The sequence below is a fragment of the Vigna unguiculata genome, chromosome 7 (genome assembly GCF_004118075.2).
Source record: "Vigna unguiculata cultivar IT97K-499-35 chromosome 7, ASM411807v1, whole genome shotgun sequence".
NCBI classification, from domain to species: Eukaryota; Viridiplantae; Streptophyta; class Magnoliopsida; order Fabales; family Fabaceae; genus Vigna; species Vigna unguiculata.
In genome coordinates, this window is record NC_040285.1 from 435368 (window position 1) to 459992 (window position 24625).

The window sequence follows — 24625 nt, forward strand, 5'->3', positions numbered from 1 at the left end:
ATGACCCTTAATATAATAAATAATAAAAATGTGTTATCTATAGTTTATGTTATTCAATAATACTGTTTATAACTATTATACGTTTCTCTATTTAACCTTCAATAGGCATTGGATATATATATTATATTTTTTGAGACACTTATTTATATAAAAAATATGGTGGAAAAGCAGTAACAAAGTGGTGTTTACATCCAATGTTCCAAGATAAATAACATAATTGGTGAAGCTAAAAGCTATATTACATTTTGTTTATTATTGATTTCAAAGTAAATCTAAATGCATATGACAACCAAAATAAAATTAATCTCCTGTTTTAGATAAAAGGAGATGGCCTAATACTAATGCAAGACAACCAAAATCAGAACAATGCCACGTGTAAGAATATATCCAATGACAATGACCATTATAGAAATATTTATATCAGCGTGGGATAAGGGTTATCTGTTGCTGATTAAAAGAAAAAAAAAGAGTTACCGGTGCCACTGAAGTTGAACAGCCTCTGGTTGAAAAACCTGCACTGTGCACGACCAAAAGTGTGTGCACCTTCGAAACCAAACACTAGTTAATAAACATATGATGTAATTAATTGTGGCCAGAAAAGTTGTTGTAACTACGGTTACCAGATAATTAATTGTGGCCAGAAAAGTTGTTGTAACTACGGTTACTAGATAATTAATTGTGGCCAGAAAAGTTGTAATTAATTTTTTTTTTTTGCAGAGTACCATCCCTTAAACCTTTAATTCAGTGAGGACTAACAGCACATGCAAAAACGTGTTCCAATTTATTACATTTTATGGTTTAGTTGACTTTAAGTTTACATGTTACCTGTTACGTACGCCTCCCTTTAATTAACCTTTATACATGCCCAATTGCCACAGTCCAACAGCGATTAAAAACAACCAAAAATCTTAACACGTTTGAACAAAAAGAATAAATGAAGTTCTTAAACCTTAATTATCTTTACCAAATGTTATCTGCATATATCAGTTGCATATCTTGAAAGAATATATTAGAGGTGTACAAATTTTCTTTTATAAGTATATATAAATTTAAAGGGGCCCAAAGATATGAAGTTTAATAAAATTAAAAAAAAACTTATGTTACATACTAATTTTTGTTTATGTATAGAAAATTTGAGAGAGCCAGCCCCAGCTACACACGTGCCTTACGTAGAAATAAGTGTAAAGAAGTCCCCACTCGAGATGGCAAATAAACCCGTGCCCGTGGGTATCACCCGAACCCGTCCCCGTTTTGACGAGAATCCCCGCTTTGACTGGGTATGGGTATGGGTATGGGTAATACCCGAAATTTTCAACTGGGGATGGGAATGAGGATGGGGATATATATATACCCGCCCAAATACCCGTCCCCGCTTAAATTACTAAACTATTTATAATTTATTAAATAATCTAAAAAATATATATAAATAAATAATATATTTACACATAAAATATAATATAATATAATATAATATAATATAATATAATATAGTATATATACATATAAATAAAATATACTTTTATATATATATATATATATATATATATATATATATATATATATATATATATATATATATTTACACATATACATGTAATATAATATAATATAATATAATATAATATAATATAATATACATATAATATATATAATATATATAATATATACGTATAAAACAAATTAATCATTTAACTAGTAAGATTTTTTATAAACAAATTTATAACATTACAAATTTATAAAAATTTAAAAGAAATATATATATATATATATAAAAGCATAAAATATCTACGCATATACATATAATATATATACATAATAATATAATATATATTATTATATTTATATTATTATATAATATAATATAATATATACTTAAAATAAATATATATCTATAAATATATATATATATATATATATATAAAAGATATCCACACATATAATATATATACACAGTAATAATAATATAATATATAATATAATATAATATATATAAATAATTATATATATATATATATAAACATAAGATATCCACACATATAATATATATATACATAGTAATATAATATATAATATAATATAATATAATATATATATATATATATATATATATATATATATATATATATATATATATATATATATATATATATATATATATATAACATATTTCTCATTCTCTTTGTTTTTTGTTATACACTTTGTTTACTCTCTCAATTGTCTGGTTTGTTTTTCAAGATTTAATTTTGAAGGTAATTTTTCTTCTTCTTATTACATAATTTTTACTCTCTGTACATGGTTATGTTCAAATAGGTGTTTCTCAATTTCATTCTATGAAATAATTTTTAGGTTACACATTTGATTATCTTTATTTATTTATTTATTTTCATGAAAATGTTTGACTCTTATTTTGTAGCTCTTCTTTTTGTTACTTTGGTTATACACTTTTTTACTCTCTTTTAATTGTTTGGCTTGTTCTTTAAGGTTTAAGCAGATCTTCAAGGTACTTTTCCTTTTATCATAATCTTAATTATACATTTTTTGTTATGTTCAAATGGATATTCTCAAATTTGGGTCACACATTTAATTATCTTTACTCCTTTATGATAATTTTATTTATTATTTATTTTTTGTTTCATGATAATGTTTAATTCTCAATTTTAAGTGCTCAATTGCATAAATCCTTAATTTAATTCAAGATCAAAAGATGAAGAATCTATGTTTAAATTTGAATTATTATTAATTTAATTTTGTTATTTGTGCTATTTCGTTTAAGTGGTATAATATAAATTTTTAATAGTATAAAAAATATTTGAAATTGTGCGAATTTCTTTCACTAAAAAGTTAAGTTTGGATTGCCCAACTAGATGGAATTCTACTTACAAGATGCTTGATATTGCCATATGTTATAAGGATGTGTTTTTTAGGTTAAAGCAACGTGAAGCTCAATACACTTCTTTGCCAACTGATATGCAGTGGGAATTTGCAAAGGATGTTTGTCGAAGGCTAAAATTATTTAATGACATCACAAAAATCATTTCTGGCTCCAAATACCCAACTGCCAACATCTTTTTCCCAAAGATTTGTGAGATCAAGATTGCAATAAATGATTGGGTTAAATCTCCTGAGATAACCATTCAAAATATGGCAATACAAATGTTAAAGAAATTTGAAAGTTACTGGAGTGTTATTCATGATATATTGGCAATTGCTTCAGTTTTAGATCCAAGGTACAAGATGGACATGTTAGAATATTATTTTTATAAATTGTATGGTAATGATTTTGATCTGAAACTTAGTAGGATTCGTCAAATGTGCTATGATTTGGTTTTGGAATATCAATCAAAAAAGAATGAAACTTCTTCTTATAGAGCTACATCATTGGAGTTGGGAAAGGATGTTGATAATGATGCGAATGAATTTTTAGAGTTTATGGCAAAAAAGAAAAAATCTAGAACTACAGTTATGAAAACAGAGTTGGATTATTACTTGGAAGAAGATAATTTGCCGGTTACACAAGAATTTGATATCCTATCATGGTGGAAAACAAATGGGTTAAAGTTTCCAACCCTTCAAGCAATTGCAAGGGATGTTTTAGCTATTCCAATAACAACTGTAGCTTCTGAATCTGCTTTTAGTACTGGTGGTCAGATATTAACTTCTCACCGTAGTCGACTTCATCATATTACTATAGAGGCTTTGATGTGTACAAGAAGTTGGATATGGAACTCAAACCATCTAGGTAAGTTACTCAAATTTATTAATATTTTTTGTTAGTATTTTTTGTGAATTCTCATCTAATATTCTACATTTGGTGTTTGTAGGTGTTAAAAAATTAAAAGGAAAAGATGTTCTCATGAGTGAAAATGAATCTGATGAAGAAGGTACATTATATTCTAGTAATTAAAATTTTCAATTTCAATTATTATATCATATCTAATTTTTCATTTTTTTTCTATGTGTAGGTGGATCGAATGCAAATGAAACCACTGATCATTTGTAAAATTAATAAATATTTTGGTTATTATAAAATTTTAGTAATGTGTAATTTTTTAGCTTTTATATAATTATTTGAATTTTATTTAGTTGTTATTTGATACTTTAATTTGAGATTTATACTATTATAATATTTTTCTTAATATTTGACATCATGAAAATCAAAAAGAGTATGTTATTTTAATATTGAATATTTTGATAGTATCATGATTCCGTTGGTGTGATTTTTAAATTTTTTTTATAAAAAATATTTAATTGATATATGGAACAATAAAAAAATGGGTATGGGTATAAGAAAATACCCGTTACCGGGTGGGGATGGGGATGGGTCAAAAGTTGTATACCCGTTGAGTTTGGGGATGAGGATGGGATGAATTTTTATTATGGGGATGGGGATGGGATCATGATACCCGTACCCGTCCCGCTCCGTTGCCATCCCTACCCACTAGGGCAGATAAGAGTACTATAAGTAGATACCTCAGAGAGGAAAGTAAGCATCCCCAAATCAAATCATATCTACCTTACTTCCTCTTGTTTGGTTAAGAGGAAACAAAAAAAGATGCCAAACCCTTATATCAATGCCGCAATTCGTTCATCAAGAGATCACGAAGTGTATTTCTTCATGAAGAACAAGTATCTGCGGTTGCATTACGCTCCCGGAACATATAATGACAAGATTTTGACTAATCTGCGTCCGGTTAGTAGTACTTTTCCAGCACTGGCATCAAAGTCATTTGATGTAATAGACTGTGCCTTTGACACCGAAGCGAGTGAAGCATATGTGTTCTCCGGCAACCGCTGTGCCTACATAGACTATGCTCCTGGTTCAGCACAGGACAAGATACTCGCAGGTCCTACCACAATTGCTGAAATGTTTCCTGCCCTAAAAAACTATGTGTTTGCGGATGGCATAGACGCTGCATTTAGGTCAACCCAAGGAAAAGAAGTTTACTTATTCAAGGGAAACCTGTATTGTCGCATAGCCTATGATACCAAGAAGATTATTGGCAGAATTTACGACATCGGTGATGGGTTTACTGTTCTGAAAGGTACGATCTTTGAAAGTGGAATCGATGCGTGTTTTGCTACTCATAAGGATTCTCAAGCTTATCTTTTCAAAGGAGACAAGTATGTGCGCATCAAGTTCACCCCAGGTTCATCTAATGACACTCTTCTCGGTGATATCAGGCCTATTCTTGATGGTTGGCCCGTTCTCAGAGGCATTTTGCCTGTCGACTAATCACGCTCTCTTCATCAACCACCTCAACTCAACCTTAGCATTGGAAACCATGTTTCCTTTCCTAACGTAACAAGTCTTCATGTTTTTGTCTTTTCCTTTTCTTTTCTTTTCTGTTGTATCTGATGATGTTTTCTTTTTCCTGTCTTTTGTGCACTTAATTATAAATAAAACTGGGTGGTTTTGGTTTAGTACAATTAATACTCTGTAGATTTATTTTAATTCATAAATTTTTTTTTTGACTTTATTCTCGATTCTTTTCGAAACCCAATCTTATACCAAAGATGCTGCCTTTGGTCTTTCTTACAAGAATCGACAAGTCTCGATAATCATTATTGTAGTTCCATCTTTCGCATCCTTCTATTTGGTCAAACTTTCGAAGAGATATGTTTGAAGAGATATGCATCCTATTGATAGAATATTTGATATACCCTTTTGTAACTTTCCTTGTCTTGAGAATTGATCTACTTATAGTGTTACTATTTTACCTCGAAATTTTTTGGATCATCATCCCTTGCTTTCTATTCTTTCTCATTCGGCTCGAGTTTCCAAATCACCCCTTTTTGGTTTCTAAAAATGTGGAAGTCTCATCTAGATTTTCGTTCACTTACAGATATCTTTCCAAATATCTTCGGCCACAACCATATTATTGTATCTTCGCCGAGTTGTCATAGTTAATCACCGTCAACTTGATAGGGACACATTATCTGTAAGATTGTCTGTCTCATTCTCTTTTCTAAACACTCAAGCTCTCTCTACCTTTTTTTTTTTTTCAATCCAACACTCAAGCTGATAGCTCTTAATAATAAATTTTTTATTGTGAAAAAACTTGATCTACCTCTTCTGTTATTTAGTTCATAGCCTCAACAATACAATTTATAAGCTTTCAATTTTCTGACTGTGCTCAAAACAGATAAAAATGGTTAGAACGGCTAACTTATTAATTATCTAAATTTCAACGGCTAATATATTAATTATCCACCATGATTAATTACCTACAACAACTAATTATCCCCAACACGACTAATAAATTTAAGTTTATTACAAACCCAAACTACAACCATTTGATCAAAATTAATATATGGTTCTTATTAGTTCCATTGCACCAATTCATTGATTTGTGTCTGTATAGAGTAGGTTTAACCCACACATTTATTAATGTTTTATTTTTTATTTATTTTCTCTGCACAGTATTGGTTAGACGGACACTTATATTAATTAAAATTTATTTTATAGTGTTGGCTTAACACAATCTAAATTATTTTAGTGGTGTTAGAGTTTGTCCACACTCTAAATTTTATTTAATTATTTTATTTTAATAAATTCTAGTGTCCAACTAAATTCTGTTTAGTCAATTCTAAATTTAATTTAGTGTTATATTAAACTCTGTCTAACCCAATCTAAATTTTATTTAAACTTACTTTTTATTTTAATAAATATTAGTGTTCGACTATAGACTGTTTAGCCTACTCGAAATTGTTAGAGTTGACTTAGTCCATTATCAATTTTGTTTAATTTTTTTTATTTTAATAAATGTTAGCATCCAACTAGAGTATGATTAACTCACTCTAAATTTAATTTAGTGTAGTGTTATAGATGTGAGAACTTAGAAAATTGTGATTTATGAGTGATTGTGTTTTAAAATAATGAGATCCTATTATTTTTTTGGTGATTCACTTATATCATGGAAGAGTGAGAAAAAGGATATTGATAGTATACAAAAGCTGAGTATCGCGTCATAGCTTTGACTACGTGTTTGATTGTTTGGTTACATTGGTTACTTGTCGATATGAGTGTCTATTTGAAAGATTTTATATCTCTACACATTGTGACAATAAAAATGTTATTCATATTGTTCATAACTCTGTTTTTCACGAGTGAACCAAGCATATATATTGAAACAGATTGTCATTCCACTCATCATCTTCAACTTGATTTTATATCCTTACCATTTGTTCCTTTGGCTCGAAGATTGTAAATATATTTTTCTAGTCGCACCTCATTTTACACTTTCGCTTTTTAATTGACAAACTTTCAATGCATTTAGCCGTAACATTTTGAGTTTGGGAAAGATGTTAGCAAGGTCCATGTTTTAGACCGATTTACTTGTGGCTTCTAGGGTTAGCTTTGTATATATATATATATATATATATATATATATATATATATATATATATATATAATATACCTCTTGTAACATTTTATACACAGTCAATATTACACAATACCCTTTTTCATATATTTATTTGCTTTCTATATTAATATGCGGGTATAAAAAATAACAGTATTCGTTACCTATGAATATTCATTTATAATATCTATTTTTTATCTATCGGAAGTTTTATATTCAGATATTAGTTTTTTTTACATCCCTGACCTGATCACATTAAATTCTTCTACCATGTTTTATCCATAGCTCGTTTAACTGCTACAAAGTAGAAGTGTCACAGGTACATTACCTTATACTGCTAAAGTATATATTACGCTCAATGGCATGTTGTTTAAGTTAGACAATATGTTGCGTATGGAATAAAATAATTATATCCTGTAAATAAGATTTAAAGTAACCACCCTGGGTTTTACCTACTTTGCCTAAGCGTTTTGATCGACGACAAATTATAAAATACTACCTAATGTAAAACGCATGGCCCCTGAAAACATACTATTGCATTGCGGAAACACATATTCAATAGTTTTAATTATATAATATTGTTTATGCAATAATTGATTATATATTACTAATTAAACTATCATATCGTAGAAGCAATGGAGCATATTATTATTGAGTATAGGTGTACCAAATAGCAGTGTTTATTTATATCGGTCTGTTCTATTACTTTATAACTGGAAAACACGGTTAATTTGTAATATATAAAATATGTGTGGTAGTATGAATAGAACAACTTATCTGAGTTTATGCGATGAGGTAGCACACGGTTTAAATAACACAGTAAAGTATTAATTAATGTATTGGAAGCTGAGACAGTAAAGTGTAGAAGCCAAGAAGCTCATAACATTTGTTCATGTGATGACAAAAAGCACATGCACAATTTAGATAACATCTTCTTACGTGTTACAATTTAGTGGCTTTTAAGGTTACGTGTTACCCCTCGCTTTAACCTTATCCCCAAGTGCCACAGTCTCAGCGTCGATTAAAAACATCCAAAAATCTTAACACGTTTGCCATCATACATTACAATAATAAAGTTAGATGATGCCAACAGAAAAGACATGCAGCACCGATAACATTTACAAGGCTGGTTTGTTTTGACATGATAGATCATATTTGTGTCAGTTTCCACTACTAAGTAAAGATTCCCACTCCATATCACTATAAATACGTACCTCGGAGAGGAATGTAATAAGCATCCTAAACATCTCTCTTGTTTTGTTTAAGAAAAAAATATGTCAAACACTCCTTATATCAATGCTGCATTTCGTTCATCAAGAGAATACGAAGTGTATTTCTTCGCGAAGAACAAGTACGTGCGGTTGCATTACACTCCCGGGAAAACAGATGATAAGATTTTGACTAATCTGCGTTTGATTAGTAGTGGTTTTCCATCACTTGCAGGAACGCCATTTGCAGAACCTGGAATAGACTGTTCCTTTCACACCGAAGCGAGTGAAGCATATGTGTTCTCCGGCAACCACAGTGCCTACATAGACTATGCTCCAGGTACAACTAATGACAAGATCCTCGTAGGTCCGACCACAATTGCTGAAATGTTTCCTGTCCTGAAAAACACGGTGTTTGAAAACAGCATAGACTCTGCATTCAGATCAACCAGAGGAAAAGAAGTTTACTTATTCAAGGGCAATAAGTATGTTCGCATAGCGTATGATTCGAAGCAGCTTGTTGGCAACATTCGCAACATCGGTGATGGGTTTCCTGTTCTGAAAGGTACGATCTTTGAAAATGGAATCGATGCGTGTTTTGCTTCTCATAAGGAGCCTGAAGCTTATCTTTTCAAAGGAGAGAACTATGTTCGAATCAATTTCACCCCAGGTGCCACTGATGACACTCTTGTGGGTGATATCAGGCCTATCCTCGATGGTTGGCCTGTTCTGAGAGGCATTTTCCCTGTCAGCTGAACAAGGTTTCACTTTCATGCATCGACCACCTTAGCCTCGTCAGAATAAACAATAAATGGTCTCATAATAATATGTTACCAATAAGGCTTCCATTGCCAAAGTTTGTTTCTTTCACTTTGATGTAACATTAGGATTGGAAGCCTGTTTCTTTTCCTAATGTAACAAGTCTTTGTGTTTCCTTTCCTGTACGTGGATGTTTCAAGTTTGTTTCCTATCATCATGTAATCTCTGCACTTAATAATGAATAAAAGTGGGTGGTTTTGTTTAATACAGTGATTGTTATAGATTTTGTGGTTTTTCTTTTTATTTTAAAATTTATCAAATGAACTTTCATAAAATAAAATACAATTAAATTAAATTAAATTAAGTTTTAATTTTAACTAATTACTTATATTAATTAGTAATCAATTTACACACTAAAATTTTTAGTGAAAATCTTGATAATTAATTAATGTCAATAACTAATTTAAAGTTTAATTGATCACTCATTATAATTTTTTTTATAAATTACTATCAATTAAATCACGATAGTGATCAATTATATTCTACTTTTAAAATTAATTGGATTATTTTTTAACTTTAAAATTAATTATTATTTAAAAAATTTCTTATAATAATAAATAATTATTAATTAAGAATTTTTTTTAACGATAAATAATTTATCAAAAGGGTAGTCATGAAATTTTCTTGTAAATAGAGTAGTCTTTAAGTAATCATGTTCTTCAAATAGATGTCTAAAATAAACAACTTTCAAAGACTACAATTTATGAAAGGTATCTTTGATTGAATTGCGTAAAATGGTCAATTATGAAAGATAAACTCTTTTTCTCAGTATGCAACTCAGTTTGGCATTAGAAATTTCAACTTAAAATAACTTATCAAAATTGCACTGATGCAGTTTGTAAAAAGCCTATGCAGGTTTCCTCTGAATTTGATATTTCAAATGGTGTTCCTGAAGTTCACGCTGATTTTAATGCTTTTCACATAATTGGAAGCTGAACCTAGAGAGCTTATAGCTTAATCTGGATGAAGTTTTAAATGATAATAGCTTTGAGATGAACATTGATACCGCTGCTGAATCATATGTTATTGTTGATTTTAATGTGGCCACTGAAATTCATGGTGCAGTTGTTAATGTTGCTAATTTTCATGAAACTAGTTTTGATTTTAACATATTTGGTGTACTGACTTTTGCTAACAGTGGAACAGACGCAACGCAGATATGTTAACCGGAAAATTTTAATCAAATTATTCAAAAATTCAAAAGAAGAAAAAAATTAAGGCTTTAATTATATCACAAAAAAGAGTTAGGAATAAATTTATAAAAATAGATAAGAAAAAAAAATTAAAAAAATGCTTAAACCTTAAAAATTCTTTAACACATAATCATTTGTTGGATAGTGATGAATTTGATTTATTTTCAGAATTAAATATCTTAAGAGAAATTATAGGTTTTGAAAAATAATAAACCAATTGACATTATTAATTATATAAAAAGAATAAATTATTTTATAAATACATATATAACTTATAGAATAATATTAACAATTTCATTGTCAATTGCTTGAGTGAAAAGATTTTTTAAAATTAAAAATAATAAAAATTTATTTAAAATCAACAATGTCTCAAGAAAGATTAAACAGATCAAATCTATTATCTATTGAAAATAAATGTTAAATAAAATTAATTACGACAATCTAATAAATAATTTTGTATAAAAAAATTAAAAAAAAAAAACTTATTTTTTAGATATGTTTTGTACCTCTAGAGTCGTCCCTGATAATATATTTTAGCATTCAAATCAACATTTCTTAACCGGGGAATTGGAATTATCGGTGAAACCTGCAAATTGGAATATAATGTAACTGATCTTTCAGATGGTATATCATTACCCTCTTTTGTTGTTTTTCATATAACATATCTGTTATTCTTTATAATCAATAGCTTAGAGAAATTAACGAGCCTTCATAATCTATAAACCATGATTTTTTTTTACTTGGGACGTTTCATGATTTTGAAAAGTATATGGTACTAGTTACTAGAGTGAGATTCTTTTGTGTCCGGACAAAATTTAATATTAAAATAGAAAGACAAAGTCTCTTAATTATTATTGATTTGTATGCAAATTTCAAATAAGCAGAGTGAATCATTTATTGAATATAATTAATATATTTTAGGGTTAAGAACGTTTTTACCCTCTAAATTTTTAAAATTGAAATTGTGTCTGATATATTTTGATTCTTAAATTTAAAAAATAAATAAATATAATATGTTTTAACCTAATTACTTTAACTTATTATATGTATTTTTTATATTAGTATTAGAATTATTTATATTATTTAATGCATTCTCACTTCATATATGCTGGAAGATATGTTTAACATAAAAAAAAAACTAACGTAGTTAAATTAAAATAATTATTTATTCATTTTTAAAATTTAGAGATTAAAACTTATCCAAATTTAAAAGGTAAACAAATTTAATTTTGAGTCATCAGGAAAAAAAAATTTAACCCTAATATAATTTATTGCTTTGGGGTTAGTTGATCTTTTGCGAGTATCAGTAAATGTTAAATGTTGAAATATTATGTGTAGTTCAGAAAAAGAAAATATTTAACCCTTATTTGTATTACTTTTATTTAAGAAATCAATTATAAAACAATATTATTTCCTTTTAATTAATTTGTTATAAAAATATGTGATTAATTATTTAAACTTTTTATTATATTTATTATTATACGTAATTATAATATTTAAATATAATTATATGTATAAATTTTTTATTTAAATATAATAATATTTATTTGTAATTTTTTATTGTTATTTATAGTGTTGAAATTATTATTATTATTATTAGTTCTACTTTCCATAATTTATTATTTTAATATAATAAAATAATATTAATATAATATTATTTAAATAAATTATTTATTTTAAAATAATTATTATATTAATTTTCTTTAATACAAATATGGAAAAAAAAAAAGCAAAACGAAAAAAACGATCCGTGCGTAACGGCTCCAAAACTAGTTTATACCTGGAAACAATGTTGCATCCTCATTCTCTATGGATGATTAAATTCATATATGAATTTAAATAATTCTTAATTAATATAAACTATTTAAACAAAATAAAACAATTTTGATGTTAAAAATAATTTAAAGATTTTTTTTTTTAATTCACGAAAGTATCAAAGATAAATTTGTGAGAATAAGAACAATCAAAATTGAATATATACCTTCATATATTCGACTTGAAGTTGACGGAGGTAAAAGCTACGCAAGAGGAACACCATACCCTTCAACTCTTTAGTCTCAATATACCATTTTATTTGATTTTGAATACCAATGCTGTCTTCTTCTTCTTTTTGATCAAAAAAATACCGATACTCTTCAAAAACTGATAATAAATTATATGGTATTTCTCGTTTTTTTATTTAATACATCTAACAGTAAAATAAAATATATAAATTTAGATTTTTTGTTGGATATTTTTGTGTTATTTCTCTACTGTATCTTCATAATACACCGATTACTATTAATTTTAATATTTTAAAATATATTAAAAAGATATTTAAAATATCAATACAGTGTAATTTTAATACTTAGTAGAAAACAACGCCAAAAAATAAATAGAGAATCTGGATTCAAAATATATAGTAATCTGTCAAGAACTTACTTTCTTTCTGCTTACAACATCATCAAATAAGGTAAAAAAAGAAAGAAAAAGAAATCCAAAACTTATACCTAGAAACAATATGTTGCATCTCATTCTCCAATCATTTATGTTTCTTTATATGCCCACAATCACTTTCGAAGTTCTATCTGGAATATATTCTCCACTTAATATCTTGGCATGGCTTTGGGTTCAAGTGGGGAAGAAAAAGGATTGTTCTTAGAATTTGGCGAGAGGCTTCGTTTATATTCTTAACCAATTGGAATACAATATTCTTTTGGTTAGATAAGAATGAATCTATAATGATTTTATATATATATATATATATATATATATATATATATATATATATATATATATATATATACATTTGAATATTTTATTTCACATATTCAGTTAAGATACTAAAATAAATTATTTAATTAACTAAAGTGTTAGAAAATTAGAAAAAATAAATATAGAAAAGATTAAAGTACTTCATGTACAGTATAAATAGGTGGCTGGGAGAGGGAGGAATGTAAGAAAAATGTCAAACACTTATATCAATGCTGCATTTCGTTCATCAAAAGAATGCGAAGTGTATTTCTTCATGGAGAATAAGTACGTGCGGTTGCGTTACACTCCCGGAAGATATGAAGACAGGATTTTGACGAATTGCGTCTGATAGGGAGTGGTTTTCCATCACTTGCAGGAACACCATTTGCAAAACATGGAATAGACTGTTCCTTCGACACTGAAGCGAGTGAAGCATATGTGTTCTCCGGCAACTACTGTGCCTACATAGACTATGCTCCTGGTTCAATAAGCGACAGGATCCTCGTAGGTCCGACCACAATTGCTGAAATGTTTCCTGTCCTGAAAAACATGGTGTTTGAAAAGTTCGATTCTTATCAAGATGAATAACACTTTGACTATCTATAAATAATGCACAGGTTGTTCTACACAAAACCAAGCCCATGCACGAATTTTTTCAACCATAACAACTCCTTGCATGTTTCTATATTGGCAATCTTTGTACAAAGCTATTGTTCTAAACATAGATATGGAATCACTTCTTTTTGTTGCCAATAATTCAGAAAAGTCAACACCTCTATAGTCTTGATTGCTAAGTCACAACCCTCCTGCAAACTTAATCAAATAACCTGAAGTGAACTTTATGGAATCAACGTCCACCACACCTGGTACCACCAAGATACCTCAAAATCTATTTCACAGAATTCCAATGCTTTTTACCTGGATTTAACAAAAATCGATTGATTGTACCAACAACATGTGCAATAACTGGTCTTGTACATACCATTGCATACATCAAATTATCCACCACAAATTCCTAAGAAACTTTGCTCATATATGTTTTCTTAACTTCATTTGAAGGATTATTACTACAAAAAATCATGTATATTATGGCAGTTTTAATATGACGGTTGTTTAAAATCATTACTTTTTACAACATAATATGACATTTGAACAACTGTTACATTTTACACGTAAAATATGGCAATTCACCATAAAATATGATGTTTTACTGTCATTTTTTAATTAATGTTGATACTTTCCCTCTCACTTTTTACTTACCCCTCTCACTGGTGCTTAAAATTTCTCAACTTTTAAACTTGTCTCCCACATTTTTTTCTCGCACTTGTTTCCCGCTCATCAAACCCTCTCAGTCCGAACCCACATTTCCAAATTCACATTTTGTAGACTTAGTCAGTGACAATTACGTTCAGTTCACTCTCATTTACACATTTTTTTGTAGTGTATGTTTAATACTCTTTTTAAAATGAGTAGCAATAAGAGAGCTCACAGTTTTAGCATTTTCCATCTGGAATCTTTATAAAACCTTCTTAATGTAATGCTCTAGTGGCAGCCAAATCTTCTTTCCTCTTATGTCACGTGAGATACTTGCAAAAAATCAGTTTAGCAGCTCCCAAGTCTTTCATGGCAAAAGACTCACAAAGTATTTTCTTTAACTTGTCAATTCCCAAAATACTTTTTCCAACAATAAGTATGTCCTCGAAATACAACAATAAGATAATAAAATCATTAGAGAACTTTCTAGCAAAGGCATGATGATCAAAAGTAATCCTACTCTTGATCACCATAAATGACTTAAACTTGTACCACTATCTTTTGGAGCCTACTTCAAGTCTTATGACTCTTCTTCATCCTATACACATAATCTTTCCTACCTTCAACAAGAAACCATCACGTTGTTTCTTGTCAATCTTTTCCTCCAAATTAAAGATGGAAAATTGTCTTCACATCCATATACTCAACCTCCAAATCAAGATTAGTGGCTAAATTTAACAAAATTTGATGGATGGCATTTTTACCACATGTGATAAAAATCCACACCTTTTTTTTTTGTCTAAAGTTTTTAACCACTAATTTGGCCTTGTACCTTGAAGATGTAGAAGTAGCATATGTGACGACCCGACTACTATTATTATTTTATAAAAATATGGATTTTTTTTCTTTTGTATAATAAGATTTTCCTTGAGATGTCACTAACAATAACATAACTTCATATCCAACTATATATCAATAGTTTACACCTTTGTAATTGTTCATAAAATATTACAAAAATATGTTTTTCTATAATATTAAGAGTTCTACATCAGAACGAAAGATTATCTATATTTTCAATATCTCCTAAAGATATTAATAGAAATTATCCATGAGTCAATCTTCAGAAGATCCACCTATCTCTTTAGGTTATCTTTGCTCTCTTTTTTTTCTTTTTTTTCCTTCTTATCTTATCTTCTTATCTTGTTATCTCGTTAGAAGGTTCTTCCTTTTCTTTTTAATACACACATATTAAATAATATTTTAATTAATATATTTTTACCTAATATTTTTTTAATATATATATATATATATATATATATATTTTATTAGTTTTGTTTTCTTCTTATTGTTATTTTCAATAATTAAAAACTACATCATGATAAAAATATAATTTTAATGTTTAAACTACATCAAATAAAATACGAAACATTAGTAAAAAAAAAATTAACTGTTATATTTAAAATAAATAATACAGTTTATTAAAAGTAGTAATGTTACAACATCTTGCTTCATCCTGAAAATACATTTGTCCTCTAAAGTCCTTTTGCCTTTAAGTAATTTCACCAAGTCATAAGTGTAGTTATCATGCTAAGATTTCATCTCCAACCATTATTTTTTTTTTCTTCACTGTCCAAAGCTTATTCAAAATACTCATATTCTCCACCATCAAAAATATCATCGAAAACTTACAGCAGCTTGCCAAACAAAAGCTAAAAGAAAAAATAGTACGGGTATTACTGGCATAATATCCACAATTGGATTCAAGAAAGCGTAGGCTTCGGGCAATTTCTCCAAAAAAAAACTACTGGAATAAAGGACGGAGTGAATACAAATACAGATCCAACTAAAGATATTAAGCATAACAAACATTTTGTTCTTTAAAAAAAATAAAAGTTATTTTTGTTTTTTTTTTCATTCTAATTTTCAATTTTATTGCATTATATACATAATACAATAAAAAGGAAAATAAAGAGTTATGAATAAAAGTAAAAAAATGAATCAAATAAGATAAGAATCTCGAGAATCCTTCTTTTATTTGAACTTTTCCAGTTTCAAAATATTTTTTATTCTGAAATCAAAAAAATTGAAAGAAGGACTTGTGGGAATACTCACAAGCATAAGCCAATAAATCAAGTTCCTCTAAAATCAAATATGGATACAAGTAGGGATGGTAATGGGGCGGGGCGGGTACGGGTATCATGATCTCATCCCCATCCCCATAATAAAAATTCATCCCCATCTCCATCCCCAAACCCAACGGGTATACAACTTTTGATCTATCCCCATCCCCACTAGGTAACGGGTATTTTCTTATACCCATACTCATTTTTTTATTGTTCCATATATCAATTAAATAATTTTTATAAAAAAAATTTAAAAATCACACCAACGGAATCATGATACTATCAAAATATTCAATATTAAAATAACATACTCTTTTTTCTTTTCATGATGTCAAATATTAAGAAAAATATTATAATAGTATAAATCTCAAATTAAAGTATCAAATAACAACTAAATAAAATTCAAATAATTATATAAAAGCTAAAAAATTACACATTACTCAAATTTTATAATAACCAAAATATTTATTAATTTTACAAACAAAGTAAAAAGGTTAATATTTTTTAACAAAATATAAAAGGAAAACCAATAATCAAGTTTAAAAATATTTCAAATATTTTTTATACTATTAAAAATTTATATTATACCACTTAAACGAAATAGCACAAATAACAAAATTAAATTAATAATAATTCAAATTTAAACATTCTTCATCTTTTGATCTTGAATTAAATTAAGGATTTATGCAATTGAGCACTTAGAATTGAGAATCAAACATTATCATGAAACAAAAAATAAATAATAAATAAAATTATCATAAAGGAGTAAAGATAATTAAATGTGTGACCCAAATTTGAGAATATCCATTTGAACATAACATAAAATGTATAATTAAGATTATGATAAAAGGAAAAGTACCTTGAAGATCTACTTAAACCTTAAAGAACAAGCCAGACAATTAAAAGAGAGTAAAAAAAGTGTATAACCAAAGTAATAAAAAGAAGAGCTACAAAATAAGAGTGAAACATTTTTATGAAAATAAATAAATAAATAAAGATAATCAAATGTGTAACCTAAAAATTATTTCATAAAATGAAATTGAGGAACACCTATTTAAACATAACCATGTACAAAGAGTAAAAATTATGTAATAAAAAGCAGAAAAATTACCTTCAAAATTAAATCTTGATAAACAAACTAGACAATTGAGAGAGTAAACAAAGTGTATAACAAAAAACAAAGAGAATGAGAAATATTATATATATATATATATATAATTATATATATATATATATATAAATATAATTATATATATATATATATATATTTATATTTATTTATATTTATATTTATATTTATAGATGTATATTTATTTTAAGTATATATTATATTATATTATATAATAATATATATTATATTATTATGTATATATATTATATGTATATGCATAGATATTTTATGTTTATATATATATATATATATATATATATATATATATATATATATTTCTTTCAATTTTTGTAAATTTGTAATGTTATAATAAATTTGTTTATAAAAGATTTCACTAGTTAAATGATTATATTATATTATATTAATATACTATATTATTATGTATATATATTATATGTATATTTTATTATATTATATTACATTACATGTATATATATATATATATATATATATATTTTATATTATTTAATAAATTATAGATATTTTAGTAATTTAAGCGGGGACGGGTATTTGGGCGGGTATATGTATATCCCTATCCCCATCCGCAGTTAAAAATTTTGGGTATTATCCATACTCATATCCATACCCAGTCAAAACGAGGATTCCCGTCAAAACGGGGACGTATTTGGATGATACCCACGGATACAGATTTATTTGCCATCTCTAGATACAAGAAAGTCAAATCAAAAGTACCAAAGTGTTCATAACTAGCTGATACATTAAAACAATAATGCTATCAAATATGAAGAACAAAGAAAGATAAATCTAAAATAGAGTAACAATGTGGAATTGATTTCTCTAACCTTAAATCTCTAATTGACAATCTCAACGGTCAAGATCAAAATAAAGAACCAATAGTGAAATCCTAATATCAAAATTCCAGCCGATTCAACCGTGAATGAAGCGAAAATAACAATCTTAATCAAACGGTTATGTAAATATATCAATAAATTTTCTCTCTTTACTTACTTCCAACACTGCAAAAATAAACTCCTTTCTTATCCTAAAGGACCGTCTCCACTTAGATTAAATAATTGGTACTCCAATTCAACCTTATGCACAGAAATGTATCGACAACCCTCGGATGTGGGACCTTGGATAAGGCTAACACGTATTGTTGTTCTTTTCTATTTCTTTTCACTTTCAAATTCAAACATTTCTAACTTTTTATATTTCCATATATTACTTATTTTTAGTTTTGAAATGGTATTTATTATTTTATTTTTTATTTTGTCCGTAAACTAAATAAAAATAAAATGAATTTATATTATATTATATTATATATATATATATATATATATATATACTTTTATGATGTTTTTCTTACTTTTTAATTTTATTCCCTTAATTACTATTTTTTGAATTTAAATAATTATTTGTAATAATAAAATAATTTTCAGTTTTATCATTTTAGTAAGTATTTTTTTTTAATTCAAATAATTACTTATTATAAAAAGAATCATTTATTCTTTTATCATTTTAGTTGTAACACCCAATTTAAATAATAATATAATTAAATGAAATCTTACACCGGATAATATAAAGAGCCAAGTTGCTGAGTATAAAGTCATTCTTTACAGTTATCCAAGATATTTAAGAGGAAGTACTAAGGCTCACTATAATGCCTATAACAAAAAAGAGTAAAAGATAGACAGTATTCAAAATAAAGTCCTAGGGGCAATACAACACACGGGCCTTAGCCTTAAAAGAAAGCTCAAATCAGCGAGATCCAACCCGGATAGACTATGCAGCGAAATCACCATTTTCCTGTTGACCACAGGAAGTTCTCACATCTGCTCACATCAATAAATTGATGATCATCGCAAAAGGATAAGAACCACATACAAGACAACCAAACAAGCAAACAAGGTAAGCTAGAGTAGAAACAGTCACATGCTATTACACAATCCAAAACAATATTCATCAACCAATCATGTTATGACTTCTCAAGCAATACACTAGACTCAGACTCGACTCATCCGGATTACATATAATCAGGTCGGATTCAGCGGATGCTTGCACTTGTGGTGGATTACCATGCTCACCCCCAAGCTAAGTGTTACAAGTGTTATAATAATTCAATCCCCCACACACAAGGTTAGTCATTAATGAGTTTCAAACCTCCTGCTACTCTCACCACGAGAGTCAGTCCGCTCTAAGTGAGACTAATTGACTCCTTAGAATGTCAGGATGCAACTTTACCTTCGAAATCTAAGGCAGAAGAAAGGGATAGAGATTCATCTGTAACGTATTACCTACTCTCCAACTACAACTCCAACCGTAGGGAATAACGTAGGATAGAGAAAGACTTCCACTCTATATCCTCTAAAAAATGTAAACCCTGAGAATAGGGATATCTATTAATAGCTACTTGCCAATTCATTTGAAATGGGCCTTGCCTGAGTGACTCATACCTAAGGCCGAGGAAGGAAAGGCATGAAGTTCTCCCCCTATCGTTATCGCTACTCTCACCACGAGAGTCAATCCGCTCTAAGTGAGACTAATTGACTCCTTAGAATGTCAGGATGCAACCTTACCTTGAATCCTTACCAAATTATATAGATGGGGCACCACCATGGACTCCGACCACTGAAGCACCACCAAGAAGTCTCACTTAGAGACTCGTGGATTTACGTATTGGCAACATACCAATCACATTCCAAACAAAACCAATCACATTCCAAACAAACAAATAATATTGATCATGCATTTAACACCTCACACTATCCCTTGTAACTCATCATCATTCATATTCCATGTTGATTTCATACCATCCCATTCTTCCCAATTCGGGGATATAGAACTTTACCTCATACCAATACCATGCCATCAATGTAACATTATTGTTCATATCGAATTCATGACCACATATATAACATCCCATTTCATTGAAATCGCATGCCAAGATTTATCCAAGTTCATCATTCACAATCCATGAATCACATCACTCATGCAAATTCATTCATCTCATACTTTATAAATACATACCAAGACATACATATATCACAAAATAGTATTCATCCCAAATAAATGAGTGCCAACATTTAAGTACCTGCAATCCCATACAATCAAGCACAACCCACAACCATAATTCTTACACCAAAATTCCTAAGAAAATTTATTATCACAAAACCAAAATCATTGCAGTAATGTGTTACACATTTCTCAAGCTACAAACATCTAATCGAGGATCCAACCAGTCAAACCATAAAATAGAATGTTATGAACCATATGTCAAAATTTGAGTTCAATCCAACAGTTAATGAGTCGGGAAAGTCAATTTTACTAAAACTGCGCATATCATAAAAACACACAGTCGCCTAGCGACCAAAGGCACTTGCCCAGCTACTGTGCAACGCATCCAGAATACGAGAAATAACGTCAAATATCACAACTTCATGAATATTTGAATCCCTAACTCAGAAATATACCAAAAACTAACGTTTTCCCCAATCTCTTCTCATATTTCACAAAACATTATTCGTATAAAATAGAAATAACGTGAAACCCTAGCTTCCCTTATCTGAAAAGGGGTTAGCAGAGGATTCTAACACCACATTAGTGAGTACAGCAGCTCCAAAAACAATTAGGGAGCTGAAAAACAGTGGAACCATTCAAAATGGGTTACCAGTGAACCTTAGTTAGACTCAAGACTACAAAGCTGAAAACAAAGAAACACGGGGAGAAATTACTTATGTGAGCAGAAACAATGGAGTTGCGTGAGCTCAAAGAGTCCAAACCCTAGCAGAGCTTTTATTAGGAGGAAAAGAAGGTAAGAGCACTGTTTTTGCAAAGTGTGGCAGAATGAGAGGGGTTAGACTGCCTTAGGGGCTTTGGACACGCTATGGGTCAGCCTAGGCCCAAATAATTTGGAGCCGCCTTTTTGCAGAAATAAAAAGAGGGTTTTACATTAATAACTACCTTTTCAAATTTAAATAATTACACATAATAAAAATATTATTTATAAAATAACTAAAATTTATTTTATCTATCTATCTTTTATATATATATATATATATATATATATATATATATATATTATCTTTCTAATTTTACACTTTTAATTATTATTTTTAAAATTTAAATAATTTATAAATATTTAAAAAATATGTACATTTATACTACTTTGTATTTATAAATAAAGTGGATGGAAAAGGAACCCAATTTTATGTTGTTGATGACGTTAATTATCTTGTGGTAGAGACTAAGAAAGGTAGGAAGCTGGATCACAGTTAAATTTGTGTTCTGATTAATGATTATAGTTTTTCTGGTAAGTGTTCTATCCTAACACTTTAAAGTTTACTTTATTTTTTTATATAAATAAAATGTTTCAAATAAAAAGTATAGATTTGTTATAAAATTAAATAATCAGTTGAAAATATAATTTTATTTTATATGTGTATGTGTGTGTGATATATTTCTTGAATTCACACTCTTACTGATATTTTTTCAAGTGTTGTATTTGTTTGGGACCAGTGGTGTGGTTGTCACCTCCATTATTGGTTTTGGGATGTTCGGGACCAGCATTCAATTGTCGTCCGTTGTCACGTATTGTGTTTGTTTGGGACCAAAATTCGATTTTGGTGTGGTTGTCACCTTCATCGGTTTTGGGATGTTCGGAACCAGCTTTCGATTGTCGTCCAGTTGTCACCTTCATCCGCTTCGTATAAATAACAACACGACAAAAAAAAAAGTGAAATAAGCGAATTTTGCTTTCATCTTATTGATAATAATTCTGCATAATTTTTTATCGTAAAATTCAATAATCGATATTATTAATTTTATTTGCCATGACGTATGTGAAATATAAATTTTTTGCTTAAATGGTATGTCTTAATATGAGGAGAGGACCATCTATCCCTTCAAATGAAGATTTTGTGCACTCTAATGGCAAGCAAAACTTCTGAAAACACTTCTTTACAACTTTCCCAAGACATTATTTAGAACGAGGAAGAACGAGTTTTTCAAAAAAAAAAAAAAAAAAAACATATTTAAACCAATTTTAAACTGAGTAAATGCTGTTTGGTTAAACTTAAACTAAAGTGAAGTTATTGCAATGATTTTTGTTTCACTAGTACACAATTGGATTCCAAAATAAGACAGGTAAAGTGTATCCAAAACATTTTCTTATCTTGTTATTCCTTTTCTAACTTCATTATGAGCTCCACAACAATTATTACGAGTTGATTTTATTCACGAAATTTAATTTTAATAAAAAATAAAAAATAACGGTATCAATATTTCTCACATATATGAATTCTCTTCCTTAAATCAATAATTCAGTAGGTCTAAATAATAGAAGATACTAGAAAATCATTTATAAAAAAAAAGTTAAATATGTTTTTGGTCCTTTAAGTTTAAGTGAATTTTAGAATGAGTCTTTTTTCAAAATTTTATATAAATTTAGTCATTCATCTTTAGAAATGCATAAATTTAATCATTCTTACCAAAATTTGTTAAGTTTATTTGACATTTTAAATGCATTTTATGATAATATTTGAGTTAACATTGAAACGAAAATGTGTTAAACTGTGTAAATAATTCAAATACTATCATAAAATGCACTTCAAATGTCAGATAAACTTAACAAAATTTGATTAAAAGGACTAAATTCATACATTTTTAAAAATGAATGACTAAATTGGTCAAAAAATTTTAAGATGAACTAATTTCAAATTTTAGTGAAATTTGAGTGACTAAAAACATATTTAACCAAAAATAAAATAAAATACAGTTTATACACACAAAAATAGTTAATACACCTCTCTACCAATTTATGGGTGCCAATATATTATATCGGTAATGGCTTAATTACCAATGGACAAAATACTTCGTTAACTAACTAGATGATATCACAATAACTTTTGTCTGAAAACGCGAATCAGAGCAAAGGCAAAGTTAGTGAAAACCCAACCTATGGTGACCTTGTCCTAGCCCAGCCACGACGTTTAGGGTTTCTGCCGGTCCTAAACACGCAAGAAAATAAATAAAGATTTATATAGGTCTGTCATTGATATAAGAAGATTAACTTCATTATTTATTTAATTTCTTGAAAAATAATATACAAAAATATTATTCTGTTGATGATTAGTTTTTTCTTAGTTTTACATTCATAAATTCATATACAATAAATGAAACATACAAATTTATTTCCAATTTACCGTATTTTTATACAGAATTCTGCAGTTAACACTTTGGGCGTATTTATTTAAGAAGAAATACGGTGTTATAGCTTCAATATCAGTGGCAACAGAGAGGACAATTATTAAATTTGTTTTTTCCTCTTTCATCATATGATCACATTTCCGTCACGTGTTTAATGTGGTGTTATAGCTTCAATATCAGTGGCAACAGAGAGGACAATTATTAAATTTATTTTTTCTTCTTTCATCATATGATCACATTTCCGTCACGTGTTTTATGTACGATAAGTTCATCGCAATATTTTTGGCACCTTAAAGTTGATTTCACTATTTTAATAATGAAAAATATAAAATATATATATATATATATATATATTTTGTAGTTAAAGATTATAAAAAAATTATTAAAAAAATAATAATTGTTCTCAAAACGAAAAATATTTTGGACACCCTTCTTAAAAAATAACGTAATCATAACTAAAATATTATTATTTTCCGGTTTTTTATCTTTTTTTTGTGAAAGTCTCAAAAATATCAGAATCTTTTTTCCATTCTACAAGAGTGTGTATATGAATAAATGTAAAGTAAAAGAAAAAATAAATAAGAGAGTAAGGATCCCA

The 24625-nt window shown here is 28.1% G+C and overlaps 2 protein-coding genes across 2 annotated transcripts; both read left to right on the forward strand.

Moving 5' to 3' along the window:
- The first annotated feature begins 4502 nt into the window (after positions 1 to 4502).
- Positions 4503 to 5416, forward strand: LOC114192398 (albumin-2-like). The gene has a single exon (XM_028082109.1). The coding sequence runs from the start codon at positions 4553 to 4555 to the stop codon at positions 5231 to 5233; it is 681 nt and encodes a 226-aa protein (XP_027937910.1). The 5' UTR covers positions 4503 to 4552; the 3' UTR covers positions 5234 to 5416.
- Positions 5417 to 8578: 3162 nt separating this feature from the next.
- LOC114189852 (albumin-2-like) lies at positions 8579 to 9593 on the forward strand. Its single transcript, XM_028078569.1, has one exon. The coding sequence runs from the start codon at positions 8636 to 8638 to the stop codon at positions 9323 to 9325; it is 690 nt and encodes a 229-aa protein (XP_027934370.1). The 5' UTR covers positions 8579 to 8635; the 3' UTR covers positions 9326 to 9593.
- Positions 9594 to 24625: the final 15032 nt, after the last annotated feature.